Source organism: Ricinus communis, chromosome 8 (assembly GCF_019578655.1).
Source record: "Ricinus communis isolate WT05 ecotype wild-type chromosome 8, ASM1957865v1, whole genome shotgun sequence".
Taxonomy (NCBI): Eukaryota; Viridiplantae; Streptophyta; class Magnoliopsida; order Malpighiales; family Euphorbiaceae; genus Ricinus; species Ricinus communis.
In genome coordinates, this window is record NC_063263.1 from 22,025,707 (window position 1) to 22,052,825 (window position 27,119).

General features: G+C 31.6%; 1 protein-coding gene across 3 annotated transcripts; it reads left to right on the plus strand.

Moving 5' to 3' along the window:
- Positions 1-2,978: 2,978 nt before the first annotated feature.
- On the plus strand, positions 2,979-7,397 carry LOC8267281 (short-chain dehydrogenase/reductase 2b). Of its 3 annotated transcripts, none has more exons than XM_015720824.3 (7): positions 2,979-3,153; positions 3,227-3,326; positions 3,483-3,570; positions 3,664-3,907; positions 5,119-5,196; positions 5,281-5,466; positions 6,815-7,397. In XM_015720824.3, the coding sequence occupies exons 1-7, from the start codon at positions 3,055-3,057 to the stop codon at positions 7,190-7,192; spliced, it is 1,173 nt and encodes a 390-aa protein (XP_015576310.2). In that variant the 5' UTR covers positions 2,979-3,054; the 3' UTR covers positions 7,193-7,397. The 3 variants fall into 3 exon arrangements, with proteins under 3 accessions (XP_015576310.2, XP_002521626.1, XP_015576311.1); XM_002521580.4 differs by having other exon boundaries at positions 3,065-3,153; positions 3,227-3,278; positions 3,384-3,570; XM_015720825.2 differs by having other exon boundaries at positions 3,089-3,153; positions 3,672-3,907.
- Positions 7,398-27,119: the final 19,722 nt, after the last annotated feature.

The following is a 27,119-nucleotide window of genomic DNA, read 5'->3' on the forward strand; positions in this document are numbered from 1 at the left end:
CATCTCCGGCGAGTTATGGCTGATCGGAGTTCATGGATGAACTCTCCTCGTCACAAGCTTTCTAATGGCACTAATTTTACAGCGATCGAACTCTGTTTGAAAATTGGCGGTCGATATTGTCCGTGATTTTCTTTGAATAATCGGGGACTAGATCAGAGAATCAGGTGCTAGAATCATCACCTACGCGTTGCTCGAGTCTGTAGGGGCGCTCGGATCGTTGATTGGACTCCGGCGGCTAAAGGCGAGTCGACCAATTTATCAAGCGTATCGGTAATTCTTTAACCTGTTGATTTTAGAGATTGTTAATGAAAAAATTATTTAATTAATTATTGTGTTGTTTTGTGGTGGATGTGATGGAGTTGAATTATTTTAATACCAGAAAAAATTATTTATGTATTAATTGTCAAAATAAATATTATGTTGGAGCGTCTACCAATAATTGTGATCTATGATGTGTTGCGGAGTCGGAAAAAATAATGTAGTTTTGGTAGCCCGACTCCCGTTAATTAATTGATGAATATTATAAGTGTTTATGGCAGGTTCTGGACCTGTTATACGGGAGGTAAACGTCCGTAGTTTAGGGGAGGTTCTACCAAATTTTCGATAGAATTTCTGAGTCGAAATTCTTAGACAGTCAGTTCTAGGAGTCTAGACCTAGGGTTATTTATTAAATGTTTTACTTTTATTGATTGAGTTTTTTCGGTGAATAGATAATCCATCATTTCAATTCGCTCCACCCGAGGCATATGAGCAGAGCAAGGGAGTCATCAGAATTGTGAGTTAAAGTCATATATCTGCTATACCTATGTTATACTAAAGTTTAATATAACAATTCCTATTTATTGATTTAAAGTAAATAATTTATTTATTTACTATTCCTCTATCATTTTCTACATCATTTTTATTGTGATTGCATGTTGATTCGGGATGAGACGGCAGTAGAACATGTCACCTGATGGGTTGCATCAAGATCGCGTACGCACCGGTATAAATATGAGACAGATGGTAAAAGAATATTTTAAAACTTGTCCTGGTCGAGTTCAACTCTCTGGACTGTGTAGAGTTTGATTGTCATATTAAAGGTCTCTAGTCAAGCGTTGCTCTCTGGGCACCAGCTTTATTGAAAATTAAGTGACCATACTGAATTTAAGGACCCTAATCGAGCTTCGTTGTCTGGGCGCTAGTTCTATTAGAGTGAGAGAGCCAAAAAGGCTGTTAGTGTTGGGGTTAGGATTTTGCTGAGGTACTTGTCCCATAGCATGTAAAGTATATTTGCTTGAATCATGACATATGACACGTGTTTTTACATGACCTAATATTTTATTTTGATTAAACAAATATTTTATTGAAGTGGTTATATTCATTTTTGGATATATAATTTTAACTCACTCTCGAGACTGACAGTCTCAAATTTGACTGTTTTTCAAGTGTTTGTTAATTTCCGCAGTTCTTTTCTTATAGCATCCTGACTTCCTTCACTTTCAGGTTTAATGTAACTGATTTTATTGGTATGTTTGATTTTTAAATTCTAGATTCTCTGTAGTACTAATTTCAAAACTTATCATTTTGTAATGGCATGTTAATTCATGTATTACCTATTTATGCTGGCAGACTGAATTAAATATGTAGTATCTAGATGGTTAAAAGTTGGCTATGAATTAGTGTTATAATGGATAGAATTTGAATTATACTTTGACTGAGTTAGCGAATAGTCAGGCTTGCTATCAGTTTTGGTGGCCTTACGCCTACCCATTCCCCAGCATCGGTCGAGTCCCACAGATCGGATTGTGACAATTATGCTTATAATTGATGAATGTTTAAATCAATTATAAAAAAGAAATTCAATATGCATCGCAAAAACAATAAAAGCTTTCATAAATAATAAATATTTTTATTTGAAAAAATTGATAAACGTTATATATACAGACAATGAACACTGCAGTATTAGATAATGACATTAATATTAACACTGATGAATAATACATTAAATAAAATAAAGATAAATATTAACCGTAATAAATATTAAGTTCATAAATAATGAATATTTAATTTATAGCATGTGTTACTATATTTTACCATATAGATTTTTAATTCTAATACATGTATTTATTATTGATACGTAGAATTCAAGTTTTTATATAATTTTGTAGCTTTACTGTTAATTCATTTATAATTTTTATATTTTTATATTAATAAAATCTTAAAATATAAAAAACTAATAAAGACGTTAAAAATATTTAATAATTTATTATTTTAAAATATTTTAATTAATTATAAAATATTAGAAGATCTATTTAATTTTATATATAAATTTAATTTATATTATTATTTATAATCAAATAATTACGATGATCGTACAACAACGAGTAAAACGAGTAGCTTTTATAAATATATAAAAAATATATTTAAAATATTATTTTTAATATAATATTAATTTTAAATTTATTTTATTATAATTTTAAAAAATAGAAATTTCATATGTCAAAAATAAAAATATATATCAAAATAAAAAATTTTAAAATAATGATAATAAAATAATTATAATAGTCGTATAATATGTAAATAAATGATTAATTTTTATAAATTTATAAAAAAAATTTCAATATATAATTTTTAATACTGATTCGATCCGAAATCTTGGAATTGAAATAAGTTCGACAGTGAATCACAAAATTTCATAAATTTATTTTATTATAATTTAAAAAAGTTTAAAAATAGTACAATTTAAAATAAAGTGAAGAAACCAATATTTTATTAGACATACGAGATGTAGTTCTTTTCTTAGCTGAATATGTGAGTTTTTTCCCACTTTCTGTTTTAAATAGCCAATATTTTCTTTTCTTTTACTTTTAACAAAACGCATATTTTACAAAGTTTTCTCTTACGTATCTATGGACTTCGGTCCATATAGAATTCTGGACCGTTCCATAATATAACAATTATATCATTAGTTTACATGACGGTAGCCCTTTCCAACAAAGTTATAGCTCAAAGGGCAGATTTGGTATGATATAAGCTCCTCCTAAAGGACAAACATTTTTCTTTCAGAAAGCAATGTACTTAACAAGTCCAATCTCGTTCGCTTGCCCTAGCATGCGACTTATCCTTTGGAACTCATCAGCATCGCTACTTGGCAAACTCTCTCCTCCACTTGTGAGTTTCATTTTATTTATTTCAGTAATTTCATTATTTTAGAACTTTGACACATACCACTTATTTGTGCCAGAGACCCACAAGACTCTCGACAGAGACTTACTCCTGTCAACTCCTTGGAGCTGGTAATCAATTTTCAATAGCCTCAACCATCTCGAGATCAACTTTAAAATGTAACGTAATGGTATTTTTTGTTATTATTATTTTTTTGGCACTTTGTTTGGGGACAGGATATTGCAAAAACATTTGCTCGTCGTCAAATGACTACTATTTTATAATAAAAAAAGAAAGAAAGGAAAGGCTAAAGTAGTTGAAGAACTGTAACACAGATTCATCTGCCCAACCAAGAACAAGAGAGGAGATAATCATAAACCCATCAAACACTATGAAAGCCCATGGAAACCAATCAGCAGAGAAGTAAGGAAGCACAGCCTGTTTCTGGGTTTCAGCTCAAAAACTGATCTTGATTGGTGTACTTTTGTGTTTTGATATGTTTTATTTATCTTATAGATATGCAGTGGTTACAGGAGCAAACAAGGGTATTGGCTTTGAGACAGTGAGGCAGCTTGCTTCTCGAGGAGTGACAGTGGTGCTGACTGCTAGAAATGAAAAGAGAGGAGTGGATGCTACTTCTATGCTTCATCAGATGGGTTTAACAAATGTTGTTTTTCATCAACTTGATGTTTTGGACCCAGTTAGCATCCACTCCCTGGCGAACTTCATCCAGAATACATTTGGAAGGCTTGATATCTTGGTATGTATGTTCATGTTTTCTTCTTTCTAAGGAAAAAACAAATTTACGTGATCTGAAGATTTTTGTTTTCTGGGTACTAACTATTCCTTCAATTTCTTGTTTTAATTTAAGGGAATGAGACTTTTTTTTCACTCTGTTTGTCTCTATGTTGTGCAAGCAAGGTATTCGATCATTGGACTATCTGCCCACTGGCGTTACTTCACTAGTTTTCGTATAAACTAATTGGTATATGAAATACTATTATGCAGTTTCATACATGTATGACATATTTGTCTATAGATACTGGGATTTGGGGATAATGATATAACTAGTTATTGAATTTTGTGTTTGAATTTATTTTATTCACGAAATTTTAATTTATTTCATTTCAATCCAGTAATTCAGTTTTAATTTTATCACTTTTACAAATAAAATATTGACACGTGACAAAAACAATCAATAAGAAAAGAGTAATTATCAATAAAAGAAGAGTAATTAAAAAAGAAAAAAGTGACATGTCACTTTTATTTTAGCAAAGTGACTAAATTGTAACTAAAACTAAAATTAAATGATTGAAATAAAATAAATTAAAATTTTATAACTAAAATAAAACTAAATTTAAAATTCAATGATCATTTATATTATTATGCCGAAATATGTTCTGATGTAATTTGGCCAGAAAGGTCATCAAAATTATGTTACCAGCTTTGACTAATCTATTGGCTATATAAAAGGGTAATGCTTTTGTTTTTACCTTAGAAATCATACACGCATATATTTCCGGATGATTCTTAGCTAAGTTTGGTGTATACACTATAACTATTAGGAGACTGATATGTATGTATAAGTGTTTTACACTTTAGTATTGGATGATTGATATATACTTCATTATTTAAAATTAATGAATATGTGTCTATTATGTATTAATTTGGTCTATAGGTAGAGACATATACAAACTTTACTACTAAAACTACTCAAATTTACACTTAAAATGGGAAAAGAAGTTGAACCCCCTTCTACTATAATTGCAGCAATAGTTCTTCTGTAAAGTCCATGTCCAATGCAAGAGACTCTTTATTTTAATACAGTCAAGGAAGCTAGGTCATCTAAATTATCTGCAGCCTTCTCCATATTTTGTGGGTAAAAAATATAAAAATGTTTTCCAGCAAGGCCTAAATTTGCGGAGATCTTATATCAAGCCGAAATTGGGTTTGAATATATAAGTATGGCAGGTGAACAATGCTGGCGCCTCTGGAGTTGTGGTTGATGACGAACACTTAAGGGCCTTAAATATAGATCCTGAAACTTGGGTAAGTAATGAACTAACCGTTTCTTGATGCACAAACAGAGAGTACAGGCAACCCTCATGCCGGAAACCATATCTCTTGGTGTAGCTTTCAGGCAAGGCAGTCAACCTGTTACAAGAGGTGATGAAAACAACTTATGAGAAGGCAGAAGAATGCTTAAACACAAATTACTTCGGAGTCAGAAGATTAACAGAAGCTCTCCTCCCACTTCTACAGCTTTCCACTTCAGGTGCCAGGATAGTTAATGTCTCTTCCCTGAGGAGTGAGCTACGAGTAAGTGTAGCCCAATATCCAGCCTTGCTCATTATAACTGTTATCATCTAACCTGGCTAGTTTCACCATCTAGTTGAGTAGCAGCTCCTCGTCACTTGAGCTTATGCATTTCTCTTTATTGGAATTCATAGACTATTTTGAGTTTAATTTTGTATTAGCAATTAAAGAAAAAATCAGTAAAATTTCATGATCATAATGAAAAATCAATCTTACCATCTTACTAGATTGACATGCTATATTTTAATTGACATGATATGTACTTAGCTTGAAGAGATGGATATAATGTATTTGAGATTGTTGTTGTAGCTATTCTGCAATAAATACCGCTTGAATGTTTTCACAAACTTTAATTATATGTTTATCTTTCTCATAGGCAGAATAAAAGAAAGAAAACTGTAGGAAGGAAGAAGAATTAAATTCAAATTGTTCCTGAATTTCTTAGTTTAATGTTTAATTGCAACTGAAGTAGACTAGAAAATCATATTATGGTTTTACTATTAACTCCCTTAAAAGAAAAATGTTTTTGCTTGTGTTGATGATAGCTTATATGGAAATTAAAGGTTATAACTTTGGGAATTCTACTTCACTGCATCTCTTTTTGAGAGAAAGTGACGAGTGATTCAATTCCATATCGGTGAATTGACTCGAATTGTGAATCGTATGATTCTAACAACAGTTATTTGAAGTTTGAACATTATAAACAAAATATTTAAGTGAGAGCTCAATTTCCTTAGGCTAACATTTTAGGCATAATTTTATTAATATTTTTTAGCATTGGGTTGCTGTTGTAGTTGTTTTTTTTTATGGTACCTCTTAAATGCCTTAGTGAAAAGACTAGAAGCCACTTTTTGAGAGCCAACAGCATCTTTTAAGGATAATAAATTATTTCGATGCTTTTGTTAAATTGACTCTTCTACATCCATATGAGCTTCACAATTAGAGAAGAGAAGAGTAGGAGGAATATGTTGTACAATTTTCATCAAAAGACTTTTAGCTTAAAGCACATAAAGAAATACTTTTACTTGAAGCAACCCCAAGCAATTAGAGTCTGCATGTTAGCTTCCTAAGCATTGTGGATAAATGAAACAATATTATGGTCAGTGTTTTGCATTGTGATGTAGGAGTTTAGAAGTTTAAACTTTCAGGGTCCTTCTACCTTAACAAAAGATATAAATAATAGCACCCACAAACAGTATTGGCCCTGTCACTTTTCAGAACGGTGAAAGAAGTATGGGAACACAATAGCAAATTCAACAGTTTGAGTATTTCTATTACCAATTTAAGTATTTATTTTGATTATAGTCAATTTGATGTATTAACTGTGTTAACAAAGCATCATTACTTGCAGAGGATCCGAAGTGAAGAACTGAGAAACGAACTTAATGACGTAGAGATACTAACAGAAGAAAAACTTGATGCAGTAGTGGAGAGATTCTTTAGTGATTTGAGAGAGAATAAACTTGAAGCTGGTGGATGGTCATTAATGTTGCCGGCATATAGCATCTCCAAGGCCATCCTTAATGCATATACTAGAGTCCTCGCCAGGAGGCATCCTAATATGCTCATAAACTCTGTTCATCCTGGCTATGTCAATACAGATATAAATTGGCACACCGGACCATTGCCAGTGGAAGAGGGAGCTAGAGGTCCTGTCAAGTGTGCTCTTTTACCAGATGGAGGTCCTACTGGCTGCTATTTTGATCAAACTGAAGTTGCAGATTTTTGACCCTCAACCTTCCTACTCCCAGCCAGTTTCTGATTTTATTCATGTATTTGAGATAAGTAAACACCATTTAACATTTTGGGGAAAAGCTTCTGTTTTCTAGATATTCTTAGGCCTCTTGCAAGTGCCATGTCATTACATGCAAATTGCATTTTCAGTTAGATCTCCATGAGAAAATAAATGAACAGAACGTTACTCCATTGATAAAGCAACATCCATTATTTTCTAAAATACAGAAGAAAAAGCACCAATATTCAAATGCCTATTTCCTACACAAAATAAGGAGTTTCAAACTTTCAGTAGCAGCCATCTTTTGCTTTAAAAGAATTTATAGTCTAAGAGGGTAAAAGGAAACAACATTTAAAAAAGGGAGTTACATTAATTACTTTTCTTTGTTGTTCTCTCTCTCATTACAAGTCATTAGCACTAGGCACATTCTACATGTTATATGTCAAATTCATCTCTCCATCTTCTCTATTCTAATTTATTTTCTTTTCTTATATCTTCTCTTTCATTGCTTTAATTGAAATGTAAAACTTCTTTCTTCATCACAATTTTTTCTTCTCTTTCTTGTTTATGAAAAAGAACAAGTGCTTCTTCTCCTTCTTCTTGTTCTTACCAGCTCAATTTGTTTCATGTCAGAGATGGGATGGGATAATTTTCTTCTTTTAATCAAAAGGGGAAAAGAACATAACTAGGGAGAGAAGATGAGTAATATTATTTTTGTTTTTAACTTGTTTATGATTTGTGCTCTCTCCACAATTGTTGTTTATTTGGATTACGGCTAGAGAGAAATTGGACATTTTGGTTGTTAGATTTCAAAAGACAAGGTTTCTTTTGGAGAATGATTGGTAAAATCTGAATATGGAATGAGGAAAATACACTTTCTTCTGTCTCATGGTAGATATGTAAAACATTTTCTAATTCAGATAGTTTTTGTATATTCTACTTGTTCTTAAAATATTTGAGTTATTTTCTTCTAATGCTTTTTGTATATTATTGTTCTTTGCACATCTGAATATTGTTTTCTATTTACCTGAAAAACTTATTGAGTTGCATGGCGGGTAAACTAACCTCTTTTGCTAGTATTTTCGTTTTATTAAAAAGAAAAAATTAAAGCTAATGTTGATGGCCAGAGATTCTAACTCTACATTATTAATTTAGTGGGAAAAGTTCTATTCCAGGGACTTTGAAATGTCTTTACTTGTTAAAATCACTTGTGTTTGGATAAGAAATAAACTGGAATACTTTTCTCTGATGATATCAATGTGGTGTTCGATTATATTTTTGTTATTGAATGATTTTTGTTGGAGTTTGATTGACTTTCTGATTATGTTTGGTACAATTGATGTTTATATTTATGAAAAATTGTCTCTAATTTTTTTGGCTTTAGGCCTCTTAAGTTTAAATTAGTGTATTTAGGCCCCTCAATTTTGCAATTTGATGTATTCATGCCCCTAACTAAACAGACATTTGTGTGTGGCATTTGTTATTGAAGTCGTGTAAATCATATGTTAAGCAATAAAAAAAAATCATATTTTAATAGATAATTAATAACAAAAAGAATTTTTATACTCTTTCTTGCCCTTTTTTTTTTCTCTCTTTTCTATATCTTTCTTTTCAATCTCTTTCTCAAAATAAAAATAAAAAACATAAAAGAAAAATATCAACAGAAAAATTACAGATCTAGTGAAAGAGCTAGCCCATCACTTATTTTTTTAAACTCTTAACTCTGAAAACCCTAATGTTAACTTTAACTGAAATACTTTTCAAATCTTTTAGTAGATTATGTAAATGGCTCTGTGGATTTTTATTTTTTTTCTAGATTTGGTGGCCTTCTCTCTTTCTTGGCTTTTCATTTCATTATTGTTCTTTTCAAGGAAAAACACATTTAGGGTAGTGGATTCTTAATATAGAGTAGGTTCTTGATCTTGTATTTTACTATATGTGTTTTGATTATATGATTTGAATTTGGAGACGAGTCTTCTTCAATTTCTAAGAATAGCACAAATTTTTATTTTTTAGATGATATATTTAATGATGTCAAGTCAAAATAAAATACTTTCATAAGGATGTTAAGATGGCTAGTGACACCAAATCATTAAGTAAAATGGTCAAATTCCCTCGTTTTAAACATGAAACATAATTACAAGAAAAGATTAAGATTTAGGAATCCAACTATGGTTTTTTGCCTAAACTTTTTTTACAATTTATTGGATTTTACTCTTTGTAAAAAAAAAGTTCAACTTTTTTCAAATTTACTGTTAATTTATATTTTTTTTGTTTGATTTAGGTTTTTCTATAATTGAATGATTTTGTTGATATTTGATTGATATTTGATTAATATTAAGATAGATGTAGTATGTTTAGTGGATTTTCAGATATATGAAAAATTATTTTTAATTTTTTCACTTAAACTGTTATTTACTTATTGTCAGTACCCATTTTTCAGATCTAAATATCGAGAGAAAAATAAAAAATCCTATGATGAAAGCTACTGCCTTCTCGGGTCTCAAGAGGTGAAGAACAGACGAATCCGAGGCTCAGATCGAGGTTAATCAAGCTGGAATTACCTTTTTGAAATCAATTTGGACCTAATTGTCAGAAAATTAAGTGTGAGGGTCAAAACAATATTTTTTTTTACAAATTCAAGGACCTAATGAAAAAAAACTTTTATGTAGAATCGATCAGTTGTACATAGTGCCGACTGAGATTTTTGCACTCTGACATCATTTTTTGTAATAATTTCATGTCTAGATACATATTTTAGAAGTTTTTCTTGACGATAATCATAATTTTTATCGATAATTATTTAAATTTTAAAAGTAAAATAAGATATTTATTGATATATTCCTAAAATCTATCGCTTTCTCTATTTACCTTGAAACCCTACCTCTATAAATAGAAAGAGATATTTAGAACTTTGAGGAGGAATCAAGAATTGAAAATTGGCAGTAAATAATATCGATATTTGAGAGACATTGAGAAAGAAAGAACAGCGAGAAAATCTAAAGAGAGAATAAAGAAAAGTACTATCAATCATAGTCGTTATTAGAAGACCTAAGCCACTACAGGAAGAACAATTTTAGGAAATAAAGCATTGAAGAAAGATCATTTTTGAAAACTTTTTTTTTCGATATAAGATTTCTCAAAGCTAAATCCAGCATTAGATTCCTACTCAGTCTTTGATTCAACTGTATCCTCATCACTTGTGACTCGTAGATCCAATATTCTCAGTGACAACTTGAGGGTTCCTTTAATCTAGCATTCACCATCATCATAAAACTGGTTCTTACATTCTTTTTTTTGTTTTCTTTTATTATTTGATCTTAGAACCACGATTAGGGTTTTGATTTATGATCAGTATAGTTAGATTAGTTTTTTTTTTATGAATATGCATAATAGGATTTTGAATATGATAATAAGAACTTTGAATTTTGAGATATGATATTTCCCAATTAAGATTTTAGATTTAATTAGAAATATATTGTGGGATTAATATTTTAGATTTATTTTGCCATTATGATTAGGTAATTAAACCTGTCAAATATATTCTGATTTGCCATTTGTTAGTCTACTGCACTTAGGGTTTTTTTTGAATTTAGTGTTTGATTGTTCGACTGACTTTTCTCACTTTATATTGATATTTTTTATCCATTTTCTCTCATTCCAATCAATTTTAATGTTTGTACATGTGAAACTGTACCGACGAACAATGAAAATCAGCTTGGGAACCTAGAGCCGATCGGCTGTTCAAGCCAGACTTCAATTTTTGTGTTTTTTTTGGCAATTCTTGATGTACTTTTAGTTTCTATATAATTTTAGGTCTTTTTCTTTTTGCAATCATAGTTGTAGGCGGATTGTAATAATTAGGTTTACTTTCTGCTTTATTTTATTTATTTTTTGTTTATTGTATGTTAATATATGATTGTATGATTGATTAATTAAAATGGGCCACATAGACTTAGGGTTAAAATTGATCTAACATGAATTTGGTAGTCCAATAGGCTAATCCAACTTTAATTAAGCCTAAAACCTTAAAATCTAAGTAGACTTAGCAAGCTTTGACATGTTTAGTTAGAGCTTGAACTTAGTCAGGGTTAAGATCACAATGAATTGGCCTTCTCATAACAAGTAGTCCATTAAGCTTAAAAGGTTGGAATTCAAGAGCATAATTGGTAATTGGGCTAGACTAGGTAGGCCTTGTACATAATTGATTAGGAAATTAGACTAACTATTTTAATATGGGTTGAGTTTAATTAAAATGGGCTAGATTTAGGTGTATTATGTGTGTTATTTTGGCATGCATGTGTATGAATTGCTTGCATTTATAGGAATAATTTGTTAAAAAATAAAATTAAAGACTAATATATACAATTAAGGAAGTTGGCTTCCGGATCCATCTCTGGACTCTATGGCGTAAACTTCCTTATAGAATTTAAGAAATGCCAATCATTAATAAAAGTATCCCGATTATCCGGGTGGCGAATCCCATCTCCGCACTAGTTTTGGTGACTAGTTAGCGTGTTCCCGATTAGGTTGAAAAACGTTACAATGTCGTAGTAGCTAAAGACACTTGGATGTGCGCTCGAAACCACCGTCCACACTGGCGACTCCGCTCGGAACAAGAAAAGCTGATTCGAGTATATGTTTATCTTTAATTTTATTATTTAACAGATTGTTCTTGCATCACTACACTTTCACACACTGTACACTTTGGTCCTTATAGCCCTGATGGCATCGGTTAGTGGTTCTTTGGTTCCACTCGTATCCTAGAATTGCGATATTGACTACCATTGCTCATAAGTAATGAGTGAATTTTCTCCATCGCATGGATCCTTGAGTGGGAAGACGAGCCAAGAAAAATCACTTTTTGCTTGTGGAAGCCTTGTATCCTTACCCAAGACTCAGCTCATGGTAATGACTGTACTAATCTCCCTTGGGATTTCTGTTGCTTGCTATATGAGATGTTTTTCCTTATAAGTATTTTAAGCGCAAATATTGAAAGGCCTTGGCCCAATGTGGAACCAGCCCCCAAGCCTAAAATATGCAGGCTTTTATGCTTATACTGAGAAACATTGCATTGTTTGTTTAAATCTACTTGGAGAGCTTATGGCATGCACGTCAGGCCTACTATCTCATGTTGGTAGAAAGCCCAGACCCAAAAATCCTAGGAGAGAAAGACTCTCCATAAACCGTGTGTGGTAGTAATAAGGTCGGGAGTATGTTTTGTATAGTAACTTGTTTGCTAACCATTTTCTTTGTACTTGGCAATTACACGTGCATCATGCATACCATACATCTCATGCATCATATTAACACCTTATTTTTTAGCCATTTTAGATTATCATCCTTAATTTGGATAAGAAAAGAATGGATATCAAGAGGGCCTATTTCATTAGTAATTAAGACAAGAGCCCAAGACGTAGTACTTCAGAAGTTGAAAAAAATATAGCCCACAAGCAAGATATTGATGCTTTCAAGATTGCAATCATGGCTTACCTAAGAATTATGATCTGAGAGGAACTCCAACAAGCTTTGGCTTGAGGTTTTTGAGAAACAGAATATCTAAAAGGCTGCTACTACCCCTACAACTGCTACTCATTATGTGGAAGCACATGATGAACACCTCTGGAATCTAGATGATTACATGCTAGAATAAGCTAAGAAAGAGTTGGCTCTTACTTCAAAAGCCATTATGGAATCTGAGATTTTGTAGAGTTTGACTAAAAGGATTAACAAGATGCAAGATATGCTGAAAGATCAAGAATTAGATTCAACTTTTGATTTTGATGAACTGATATTGATTGAAGAGGAAAAGTTACCTCCTAAGTTTCGTATGCCTCAAATGCAGAAGTTCAATGAAACCGGAGATCCAAGGGTGCACTTGAAGCAATATGCTACTATCATGAGTACTACTCATTTGGCTAAGACCTAAATTATCAAGTTGTTTGTACTCTCATTAGAAGGGCTAGCTGTGAACTGGTACCATAGGTTGGAAAGACCCATCAAGTCTGATTTGAAAAGGCTTTATGATGCTTTTATGAAGCAATATAACTACAATGCTCACCTAGAAGTCTCTATAAGAGATTTGGAATCGATGAAGCAAAAACCTAATGAGTCTCTTTCCGACTTCTTGACTAGATGGAGGAACAAAGTAGTTCTAATAAAAAATAAGCCTTCTAACAAGGATCAAGTTCGGATGGTAGTTTGAAATGTCTTCCATCATGGGTGGAAAAGCTACAAATGATAAATCCTAAGACCTTTGCAGGCTTATACAATAATGGCTTACAAGTATAAAAAATTGAAAATGCTAAAGCTAGTTGGAGCATGAAAAACTTTAAAGCTATAGAGATCGAAGACCTACCATCTGAAGATGATGAAGCTTCACAAGATTTAGCTCTTGATTTGTTTTAACATAAAAACATGATTATGCCTTTAGGATCAATGATATAACTTTGACTTTTGCTTGTTTTATGATGTTTATCCTGATGGTAATGTGTATGACAATTATTATTTCATGAGTATATGGACATTTATTCCATTTGAGTTGGTTTATTTAATCTGGCAAAAATGACAATCCTATGTACATTTCTATCGCATATAACATAATTTTTGAAGAGAGAAAAGTGAGAGAACAAAAGAAAAAGAAAAAAAGAAAAGAGAAAGAAAAGGAGATAGTATTTGATACAATATGATTGAAGTTCAAGATAGCAACAATATTCAAAACACTGGGGGTGAAGTAAGAAGGCCAAGTTCATCCTCCATTACATTAATTACAACCTTGAAGTAAGGATCTTTGAAGATTGTAAGAGATTAAAGATTAATGGTCTAACCCTGAAAAGTGCAAGACCTATTGCACTTGACTCCAAAAAGAAATTTAAGATCGAGCTAGAAACTTCCATATCAAGAAAGAAAAAGAGACAAGAAAATTATTATGCTCAAAGATGCTGAAAGGCGCTCAAATCTCAAGAGCAATAAGTTCACAAGTCAATTTGTACTGTTTCAGATACTATCTTTAAAAAAAAGGAAAGAAAAAAATAGACTAAATAGATCATCTTGACTAAAAGACTTGTATAGGCTAGTCAGGCAAAAGTTAAGAAAATAAAAGGTGAGAGAAAAATATTCGACTAGCAAATCTGAATGGACTAGTTGATAATAAGAGTAGTATTATATGAAATAGAAAATGCACATGTTTGTGCCCTTATTAAATGAAAAGAAACTGATTAGAATTTTTGTCAAACTTGCACATCAATTTTCATTGCTTGTGTGCTACTAGAAAAAAATAGAATAAGAAGCAAAATTTATGAGATTTGAATAAAAGCAAGATCAATTTCTTTAATTCTCATACATGAAAAACCTAGGAATTGGCAGCACTCAAGTCTCCATCAATCTTAATAGCATGAACAATGGATCGATAGAGTCAGAGCATTTCTTCAAGAAATCTTACCTCAGGGAAAGTCCTGAAATCAGTAGAAGCATCTGCAAGCATTGACAAAAAGGACTGCGAGTGCTTCAGTTCACACTTTTTAAGCAATCAAATCTGCAAAAAGAGAGAAAAAAAAAAAGAGAAAATAAAGAAAAGAATACGCTAAGTTGAAAACCTGAAAGGGCAGCTTAAGCAAAAATAGAGTTTGCTAAGTTGAAAACCCGAAAGGGCAGCTTAGGTAAAAGTTAAGACATTGGCATGCTAAGTTGAAAACTTGAAAGGGAAATTTAGGCAAAAGTTAGGGCGTAAAAGTAAGAAAAATAAAAGAGATTTGGTTGCCATCTGCATGAGATTGTCATGAAGCCAACTGTCATTGCACAAGTATTAGTACATCTCCAAGGCAAAATGATTCAGTCCTCGTATGCTTGAGTTATCTCTAGATCTGCACTTCCTGTTGTCATCATGACTTTCAGATTTCTGATATGTATCATCGTCTTCATCATTTTCTATCAACCATTTGGCTCCATGCCCTATGGCCGAAGAGTAGACAACCTACTTGTCAAAGCGCTATCTTTTGTTGATGAGCGTCGGAATGCCTTTTTCCAAACTAAAGAATGATTTTTAGAAATGCATTACATGTTATACATAACATGCATATCACATACCTTCACTACTTTTGCTTGATAAGATCTCTATGTATACTTGTATATATATATCATTAACCTGTAACAAGAAAATAGAAAGAAGTTTAAAAAGAAATAAAGTTCTCGTACTACACTCAAGTTTGCTTCTCGAAGTGGCAAATGCATTAGTTTACTTCCCGAAGCAGAGATTATCAAGCTTTTTTCCGAAGCTGAAGATCCAGAAGCGGAATAATCGTCATCCCAAAATATAATACAATAAGTGGAAGATCATCAGTGGAAGCTCACCAGCCTATTTTTTGAAAGTAGAGAATCAGTTTAAATTTCAAAGAATCAACAGTTATCTAAGAGAGTAAAGTACATGCCAAATCACAACCAGAAGTGGAAATTATAATATAATTACATCCCCAAGTGGAAAATGATCAAGAACCTAGAGGGAAGTCTCTACAAGTACAAATTAATAAGCATGGTCCCTAAATTAATGGGCATGGTTCCCAAATCAACTGACGTGGCTCCCAAATTAGACGAGCGTGGTTCCTAGATCATCGGGCGTGGTTTCTAAATTAGATGGGCATGGTTCCCAAATTGAACATGCATAGTCCTTCAATCAAAATGGGCGAAGTCCTCAATTAAAACAGGAGAAGTTCTTAAACACACAAACAGGTGAAGTCCTCAATCTAAGCAGGCGAAGTTCTCAATTCAAGCAGGCGAAGCCATCAATCTAAGTAGGCAAAGCCCTCAAATCAAGCAGGTAAATTTTCAAATCCTTAGTGGGGCGAAGTCCTCAATTCAAATGGGCGTGGCCCCATATTGAATCAACAATCAAAGTTTGAGCTTATGAGACATGGCTTGTATAGCTCACGTATCCTTTTTTTGTACCCTTGATGTCTGTGATTTGTCTCTATTTACTTAATGCATTTGTATGCTCATAAATATTGATAAATCGGGGGCAGCTGTCAGCACTCCTTTTCTAGATCTAGATATCAAGAGAAAAAATAGAAAACCCTATGATGAAAGTTACTAACTTCTCGAGTCTCGAAGGGTGAAGGAAAGACGAACCCGAGGCTAGGTCGAGGTTAATCTAGCTGGAATTACCTTACTGAAATCAATTTGGACCTAATTGTCAGAAAAATTAAGTAGGAGGGTCAAAATGATAGTTATTACAAATTCAGGAACCTAATTGTAAGTTTTTTTATAAACTTTTCCTATGTAGAGCCAATCGGCTACATATAGAGTTGATCAGCTTTACATAGTGCAGATTGAGATTTTTGCATTCTAACGTCATTTTTATGACAATTTCATGTCCAAATACAGATTCTAGAAGTTTTTCTTGACAATAATCATCATCTTTATCGATAATTATTTAAATTTTAAGAATAAAATCAAATATTTATCGATATTTCTAAAATATATCGCTTTCTCTAGGATTTCCTTTGAAACCCTACCTCTATAAATAGAAAGAGGTATTTAGGGTTTTAAGGAGGAATCAAGAACTGAAAATTGGCAGTAAGTGAGATTGATATTTGAGAGACACTAAGAAAGAAAGAGAAAAGAGAAAATCCAGAGAGAAAAAGAAAGAAAAGTATTATCGATCATAGTCATCGTTAAATGATCTAAACCACTAAAGAAAGAACAAATTTAGAAAACAAAGCACTAAGAAAGATCATTTTTGAAATTTTTTTTAATCAACATAAGATTTCTCAAAGCTAAATCCAGCACTGGATTCCTACTCAGTCTTCGATTCAACTACATCCTCATCGCTTGAGACTCGCAGATTTAGTATTCATGTTGACAACCTGAGGGTTCCTTTAATCTAGCTGCTCTATCATCATAAAACCGATTCTTTCATTCTTTTTTTTTGTTTTCTTTTATTATTTGATGCGAAATTGTACTGACAAACGATGAAAATCAGCGTGGGAACCCTAAAGCTGATCAACTCAATACAAAGCCAATTGGATATATGTTGAGCGATCGGTTATTCAAGCCAGACTCCAATTTTTATGTTTTTTGGCGATATTTTATATACTTTTAATTTTTGTATAGTTTTAGTTCTTTTCCTTTTCGCAATTGTAGTTGTAGGCGGGTTGTAATAATTAAGTTTCACTTTCTGCTTTATTTTATTTATTCTAATTTATTATATATTAATTAAATATATGATTATATGATTGGTTAATTAAAATGGGCTATATAGACTTAGGGTTAGAATTGATCCAACATGAATTTGGTAGTCCAATAGGCTAGCCAACTTTAACTGAGCCTAAAACCCCTAAAATCTAAGTAGACTTAGCGGGCTTTGGCATGTTTAGTTAGGGCTTGAACTTAGTTAAGATCAAAATAAATGAGTCTTCTCATAACAAGTAGTCCATTAGGCTTAAAGGCTAGAATTCAAGAGCATAATTGGTAATTGGGCTAGACTAGGTGGGCCTTGTACATAATTGATTAGGAAATTAGGCTAACTATTTTAATACTGGTTGTGTTTAATTAAAATGGGTTAGATTTAGGTATGTCATGTGTGTTGTTTTGGCATGCCTCTGTTTGAATTGCTTGCATTTATATGGAATAATTTGCTAAACAATAAAATTAAAGACTAATATAACAAGTAAGAAAGTTGGCTTTCGGATCCATCTCCGAATTCTGTGGCATAAGCTTCCTTATGAAATCTGAGAAATGCAACTCATTAGTAAAAGTATCCCGGTGATTACTCGGGTGGCGACTCTCGTATCCGCACTAGTCTCGATGACTAGTTAGCATGTTCCCGATTAGGTTGAAAAACCTTACAGTGCTATAGTCGCTAAAGACACTAGATGCGGGGCCGAAACCGCTACCCACACCTATTAAAGAAATTTTCAAATATTAAAAATTATTTTTTTGTTGAAAGATTACATTTCAATATTTAAATCTATATTGTTTTATGCTTACTACGATTGTTATTTCTTATTTGTTATTTTTCTTATTAGTGCAATAGGAATAAGAAATAAAAAATAGATCTTCTTAATATCTAACTTTTTACTATATTTTGTTGATCCGTTTACTCTAAAATTAACTATTTTGAACCATTTCTAGTGAAAAGAGCTCATAATAACATATATTAAAATTTATAAAATTATACCATTCAGAGCATGTTATATTTAGAATGCTTTATAATTTCTTTTATCAAATTTTTTATTTTTTTATTTATAAATTAAGGTTAACTTCTTTCTTATCAGGATTAGAATAGTGATTATATGATAGAAAATGATAGACTGAAACTACATAATTTTGAACAGTGAAAAGAGATGAAATAGTAAGTTGGACACTTAATTTAAGTCATTGTAGTTGTTGATGAAAAACCTAATAAAAGGACAAAATGACAACTCATGCTTTTGTAAGAATCAATGTGTCACTTTTCTATATATAACAATCTTGAAAAAGAGTTACTTTTGTAATAAGACAACTCATGATGTAGGAATTGGTATTTTAAAGGACAACTCATGCTTTTGTAAAAATCAAGATAATAGGGTTTTGGTCATTTAAGGCATAGTATTTGTCAATAAATAACTTAATAAAAGGACAAAATAGCAATTCATGCTTTTATAAGAATCAATATTTCACTTTTCTATATATATTATTTTTCCTCCTTATACGTTCTACATGAATTATAATAATTTGAATCGTTATTATTCATATATTTATAAATTAAAATAATTTTAAATAAAAAATAATATGGTAATTTATTTAATGTGAAAATACATCTTTATAACTAAAAATTTTAATTTATAATATTTATTATTTTAATTTTACTTTTTAATCTTATTTCTTTCATTATTTTTTATCCAAAATTATTCTTTTATCTCAAAAGTATTTTAATAATATATTATACTTTATATATTATTATATTTACATCTATATGTTTTTTTGTATTTACTGAAATGTATTTATATAAATATAATATCATATAATTATAACTATTTTAATTTATTATAATCAAATTAATCAAAAAGTCATAAAGATAAACTTAATTATTGTTATATTAAAGAATAATATGTGAGTTATGCACAGGCATCCAAGAGGAAGGGGGAATTGGATTTTTAAGAATTATGGCAGACTTTTATTGCTATTTTAGAATATGAAATATGTATTTTTCTTTTATGTTCAACTCTTGAATGTAAGAAGCAAATGGTATGCAAAATTAAAAAGCAGTTTAAAGAAGATTGGATTTATAAACTCAACTCATGAATGAAATACACAGAGTTAGATATCATAGGAGATCTTAGATGCCTGAAGCAAACTACATGTATATCTAGTTGTATATAAATATAAAGCAGTAAGCCAGGTAATCAATTAGATTTCTCATTAACTCTGGATAAACTATACCACTATTTCAAGAATATCATATATAAGATTTCACAAGAGTTCTTAGATGTATGAGGCAAACTGCAAATACATCTGTTGTGCAAGAAAGCACTCTGTTGATATCTAAAGCAGTAAATCGACTAATCATTTAGATTTCTCCTGAACTATGAATTGACCACTCTTTTTAAGAATGTTAGATTTTAGATTTCATAAGAGTTCTTAGATGTCTGAAGCATACTGTAAATACATATAGCAATGCATGAAAGCACTCTATAGATATCTAAAGTAGTAAGCTAGCTAATTAATTAGATGTCTTTTTATTTGTGAATCTATATCAGATCAAATATACAACCATTGAAGGAGATTCAACTAAGATTTATAAAGAGGAGTTGTTTGAATTTAAAAGCCTTTTTGACACTTTAATTATATTTTATTCACCTTGTAAATTCAATAACAAATAAATGACTGTGCAAGATAAAAATCATATTTTCATATGAGAATGAGGAGCAAGAGTAAATAGAAAAAGTGCACAAGGGACTAATACTAGTTCTGTATAAAGACCTATATCTAGTCCTTAAGGATCATATACCTTAAGCTTTTCTCTACTAGATGACTCTATTCAAATGGCTAGAATCAAGCCTTACAAAGCATCTGGAAGTAGACACATACCATAAATGAGTTATCCCACTCTTTTTTTGACCCTTAATTTACAGACTTCTAACTACCTCTCATAAGCTTCAATAGGCGCAAATGAACCTCTGACGGACTTCCAATTGAGAGGTTGTGTCACCCCTAATATCAAACTTCAGTAGGCGTCTCTTTTCTTTCTTATGAGGGAAAGTCTTTCTCTCTATATAAATTTCTATATGAAACCGAGAGAGTTACCTTTCAGAAAATTCTAACGATAGTAAAAAACCTACACTTTATTCTTCTAAAGGTGGGAGAAAAAAAAACTTTCTATTAATCAAATCAAATTATGAAACTTATATAATTAACCTCTTTTGGTCAACTCGAGAAAAAATGGGACACCAAAAAAATTTACTACTGAGCTGTATGAGGTAGGAAACTCTCAAGTATGGTTCTAAGGGAAGGAATTGACTCACCTATTCCGATCGAGGAGAATAGGCCATTCGGTAGGGAGATTTTGAAATTATGGGACCTCTCATAGACTTTTAAGTAGGTGGTTGTGACACCCTTAACAGACTTCAGTAAGTGTCTAGTGACCTCTCACAGATTTCTAACTAGGTGGGCAACCATAAGCTTTTCATCTAGGTGCTTGAAACCTTTACAAGACTTTCCTTTTGAACATCAAAGATAATACACAAATTCCTACATAAATCAACAATAAACACAAAAGGAATTTGAATGGAAAGAATTAAATGTTATCTCAAGAAGATTTAAATAACGATTGAATGTTGGAACAAAAACTCTCTTGAGAAGTATGAGTAATAGAGCAATCCTTTCTTTTAATTCAAAATCAATTTTTGAAAAGACTCAAGGAAATCCAAAAGAGTAAAAGATGAAGAATAACTACTTGATGAATAACCTCTTTAAATTTTTTAAAAGATTTAAAGTTGTAAGCTTTTCTTTCCATAAAAAGTGATTTAAGAGAGACTTTTAAGAAGTAAAAAAAAGTACAAATCATATATGAAATTTGATAAATGAACTCTTTGAATTTTGTGATAAGTTTAGAGTTAGAACACCACTCTTCTTAATAGTAAATATGATGGGATTTTGGCATCTGATCTGGGCTACGCTAAACCTTTTCTTCTGTGGACATCTGAGGAAGAAAAGAAGGATTTTATGCTAAGACCAGATAAAGACCTAAGAGCTTCTTCTGTGCATTTGGTTTGGCATTTGTCCTATTAACTGCGCATTCAATTCCGAAAGAGGCATGTTTAACCGATAGCACCAGACTTGCTTATGAAAGTTAAAACTAGTTGTTATAGAGGATAATAAAAAATAGCAATTTGAATTTTTTCAGCAACTATATTGTGAGATCTCTGCAAAGTCTATTTAGCAGCTTCTAAAAAGGTATCTGCTAGACTGTCACTATTTATAGAAAGTTGTAGATGTGTCTGCAGAAGACTATCTTGAGATGACTGTGTATAGTTACTTTCTCTTCTTCAGAAAAATAGTCATTATACCCATATAAGAATATGTAAGAGTGTGAGAAAAGGGTATGACATAGCAAAACAATTAGATACCTAACAGGTATCGAGTAGATGTTTGATGAAAAACGAACTTATTAAAAGACAAGGAATTTTAAGAAATTAAATTTTGTGCATAAAATATAATTTTGAGAAATATAAAATATAATATTTTACGATGTTCACTAAAATAAAAAATTAGAGATATTGTAGTGTGCATGAAGATTTTTGAAGTCGAGTGATATTATAGTGTGCATTAAAATCAAGATTCCATATGAAAAATTAATGGATGTGTTTCTAAAGATTTTGCATATGAGAAATTAATTCAACGCAAGAGGTCAAAACTGATCTATTTAACAAGATGACTAACTGAACCACTATTAGAATGTCCTAAGACATCTAAGTTGTCACGACTCGATCTATGGGCCCATGACCGGCGCTAAGGAATGGGTAGGCTTAAGGCTGCCGAAACTCATAGCAAGCCTAACTAATCAATAATTCAGATAAACACACACACACACATACACAGATATATATATATATATATATATATATATATATATATATAGTGTGCATTAAAATCAAGATTGCATATGAAAAATTAATGGATATGTTTCTAAAGATTTTGCATATGAGAAATTAATTCAATGCAAGAGGTCTAAGATGATCTATTTAACAAGATGACTAACTGAACCACTATTAGAATGTCCTAAGACATCTAACTTGTCATGACCCAATCTATAGGCCCATGACCGGCGCTAAGGAATGGGTAGGCTTAAGGCCGCTGAAACCCGTAGCAAGCCTAACTAATCAATAATTCAGATAAACACACACACACACACATATATATATTCTACTTAAATATAGCAACAATTTATTCACATAATCACAACACAATTAAATTAATCTATCAGCATGATTACTTAATAATTTTTTTATATTTTTAACTTACCAAAATGAAATGTTAAGTTTTAGAACCACTACTGTGGAGAGTCTAAATTTTTAAATAATTTAAAATGCAAAAGAAAGAAATTAATTACAATAGGCCCAAAGGGGAAGGAAGTCAGACTGTTCCGAGAAAGATGGCGGATAACCTAGCTGTCACCTGAAAAATTAAGATTGAGACTGTCAGTCTCGGAAGTGAGATAAAATCATATATCTGAAATTAAACAGCCATAAATATATGCACGTAAATACAATGATTAATTAAATAATGTAGAACATCACAAAATAATAATTGCACCATAGCATAATTTAAAAATATGTGATTTTTAACTCATACGAGATGAGCATTTCAATAGAATCTTAACCCTAGTCCTAATAGCCTTACGACTCTCTTATTCCAATAGGACTATCGCCCAGAGAGCAAAGCTCAACCAGGATCTTTAAATCTAGCCTGGTGAATTAATTTCTAATATAGCCGGTGCCTAGAGAGCAATGCTTGTCCAGGGACCTTTGCTCCGGCAGCCAAATTTCCACAACCTAAAGAGTTATACTCAACTAGGGCACATCATAAAAATATTCCCTTACTACCTATCTTTGATTTATACTAGTGCGCACGCGGTCCTGATGCAACTCATCAGGTGACATGTTCTACTGTAGTCTCATCCCAAGTCATAATACAATCATAACATTGACAATATGAAAAACAACATAAATAACAAGGATTTTTACCATTGTTGAATAACTTATTAAATAAGATTCAACAAAACATCTATTACAGACATAAACTTAATTGATTAAATAAATAATAAATAATTAAATAATTAAATCCATAAATCTATTAATTAAATAGATAATTAATAAATAATTTAAAGCCATAAATTAATTAATTAGATAAATAATAAATAAATAATTTAAATCCATAAATCAAATAAATAAATAAATAATTTAAATCCATAAATCAATTAATTAAATACATAATAATAAATAATAAAAAATTTCAAGCAACATCTATAATAAAAAATACTAAAAATATTCGTAATAATTATTAGTAAAAAATGCTACCTAAAAATTGGCATGTCATATATGCAGAGGATATATGACTTTAACTCACAGTTCTGACAACCCCCTTACTTTGTTGCTACGTCTCAGGTAGAGCAGGCTGAATCGATGGGTATTCACGAGAATAATGCAATCAATAAAAATAAAATATAAATAATCCCAGTCCTAGACTCCTAGAATTGACTGTCTGAGAATTTCGACTCGGAAATTCTACCAAAAATTCGGTAGAATCTCCCCTAAAATACAGATATTTACCCCCCAAAATCGGGTCTAGTACTTGCTAAGAAAATACTTCTAATATTCTCCAATTATTTAACAAGAGTTAGGTCACCCTTGACTGCATTATTTTCCCGACTACGCAATACAACCCAGTTCAAAATATAATAATTAACAATCCGTCAATAAATATTATTTCATGATTCAACACGCAAATAATTTTCTCGCATTTTAATTTAATTACTCATAGCCTCAATTTACAAAACTAAATAATAACTACCACTATAATTAATCCACAGTATTTCTATATTCAAGCTACTAATTAATTAAATTAAATTAATTATTTATTTATAATCAACAATTAATGGACTAAATATCTTCTAATAATTTCTAAATAATTTTTTCACGTCCGAGCCGAAAAATTAAAATTCGCTTCATTCGAAAAACACTAGGGTTCGGGCCGCATCAAAGAATGGTGTCGGAATTGAATCGAAACGACACGCTGTGAAGTTTGAGACATGTTGAAGCTAAAAACACCAAAATCACAGCCTTGCCTTTGTTGGCAACCGCTAGATCACAGTTGGAAAGAGGCTGCTGCAGTGAGGTGTCACCTCTAGCTTCCACTGAGAAAAATGGCGGGGAAGAGTTAACCTGGGGGTTTTCGACGATAGGGAATGAGATTCTAGTGTTGGATTTGCAAGAAAATGGCTGCAGGTGGCAATTCCGGTGATGGCAGCTGATGCGCGCTATCCGCACACGACAAAGTACATCGATCGTATCAAGTAATATAATGATGAATAAGAATATCGTTCCACTGAGGACCTAATTGTGACCTTCAATCATACACTAATGTCTAAATCAAAATATTATTTGGGTGTAATTATATTTAATAGTAAAACAATCTAGAAAATAAAGATTAAAACAATTAGTAAACTTATCAAGGATAAAACCTATTTAGGTAGTGAATCCCCCTAGTAAGTTAAATATTACATGAAACAAACATACAATTAATTCAAATCAAGAGTCGAGTTGGCATTCCATAAAATTAGGTTTAGACCTTTCTAAATAATTAAACCCCTAATCCTAAGAGGAAGGAGATGAATCTCTTCTCAAACCCACTCACTTAGATCAAGCATTAAGACTAAGGAACTATTAAACTAAAGGATCTTGTATATCTATCTCTAGTATCCCAATCAATCCACAAGTCCTAAGATGTGATTAATTCATAAAATATTGTCTCTAATTAGTTTATGAAAATAAATCTCAATTAATACGTCGACTTATCAATTGAAATAGATAAATAAGTAATTAAAGGGATAACACAACTCATAAAAAATATTAATTTCATTAATTTTGAATCAATCCATACAAAATAAATTTGGGTTAATCAAAATCTAAATAACAAGAATATTAGTTCCTAGGCATTACAATAAAGAAATAAAGATCAGGGGAGGAAGATCTCAAACTAGTCATGGAAGAGAAGAAATGAAAATCTTCAATCTCGAATCCTCAATCTTCAAAAGCAATGAAGGAAATGATGTTCTTCTTTGAGAAATACCAATCAAAGCCCTAGAAATGAAAGAAATATGAAGTCTTTAAGAGTTTTTCTCTCCATAAATGAAAAAATGATAGAACTCTTTTAAAATAACCCTAAAAGTCTCTTTAAATAGTATATTTTTATGATTGACACGGAGACCACACAGGCACCATACAGCCATGTGACATTCTTAGCTTTTCGTAGCTTGAATATATATCTCCATCTGTTCTTTACTTTGCGAGCTATTTTAGGGCACTTTTGAAATCGAATTGAGATTTACGTTCTCCATCAACATTTTAGCTCTTGAAGAGTAGTTTATTTTAGGTTTGAATCACCTCAATCAAACATCTGTAGCTCTAGGTAAAGCCCAAACACTGAGACTGACCCAATAGAAATGAACTATACAATATTTGATTTCGACCCAAATTTTCCATCCTTAGCAACCTAATATGAAGTCAAGCCATTCATAATAATTATACCTTAGGAAGTCCTCTATAAAGTTGTTGAAGACCACTTTTGAATTATGGATCTGTAAGATCATGGAAAACTACATTAAAGCTAATGCGATCAAATCTGCGTAATGCTGAAATTCGCCTATTAATCTGACACGGGGAGCACCCGGCCATGTGGGCTTCCCGTGTGGACCCCTCATGCAATTTTCCATTTTCACAACTCGCACGGGAAGGCCATATGTTTGTGTGGCTTCCTGTGTCATACAAGTTTTTGAATAAATATACCTTTTCTTTGCCCGATTCTCATGCTTTTCGATTCCATTTGACTCCTTGACATGTATTATCCTAAAAGTGCCTAAAAGAACTAAAAATTAAGCTTGAAAAAATAAACCAAACTCAATTAAAGATAAAATTAATATAAAATAAAGCTTAAAAATAAGTGCCTTTAGCACTTATCAACAGCGAAGTGGACGCCTTCCCACCTTGACAAAGAAAGAAAACCGTGGGGGGGGGGGGGGGGAGGAAAGGGTCATGAGAAGAAGGAAGGAGAGGAAGCTTGGTGGCTGGTTGTTATAGTAGTGAAGGGAAGAAATTTTTGTTTGGTGAGGAAGTTTGTGACAGAGAGGAAGGAGAAGAAGGTGGGGCACTGTATACATCCCGACTTCTTCTCTTTTTTTTGTAAAATTTATTTCTAGTCCATCACCTTAATTTATGCTATAAGAACATCCCCAATTTAAATACATTACACTTGTATATATATATATACACACACACACACACATTTATATAAACAAATTTCATCCTATTCCATCAATAAATGCCTTTTAAATCATGATACATCTTGGTAGAACCTAGGTGGATACTGCAAGCTATGTAGTGAGCCTCTTCTAAAATCTCCTTTCTGAGATTATCCACATTGGGAACACATTGTCTAGTGCCCACCCTGAGAATACTGTCATCATCTATAATAAAATCATTAACTCGACCATACTGCATTTCTTCCGAGATCTTTTTTATTTGGGGGTCCTGACTCTGAGCTAACTTAATTCTGTCAACAAGCACAAACCTAACTCTAAAATGTGCCAACAATGCTTCCGATTCCAATACCTCCATCTGCAACCTTTGTTCATACAACTCATGCAACTCTTTAGTCAGAGGTCTTTTCTCTG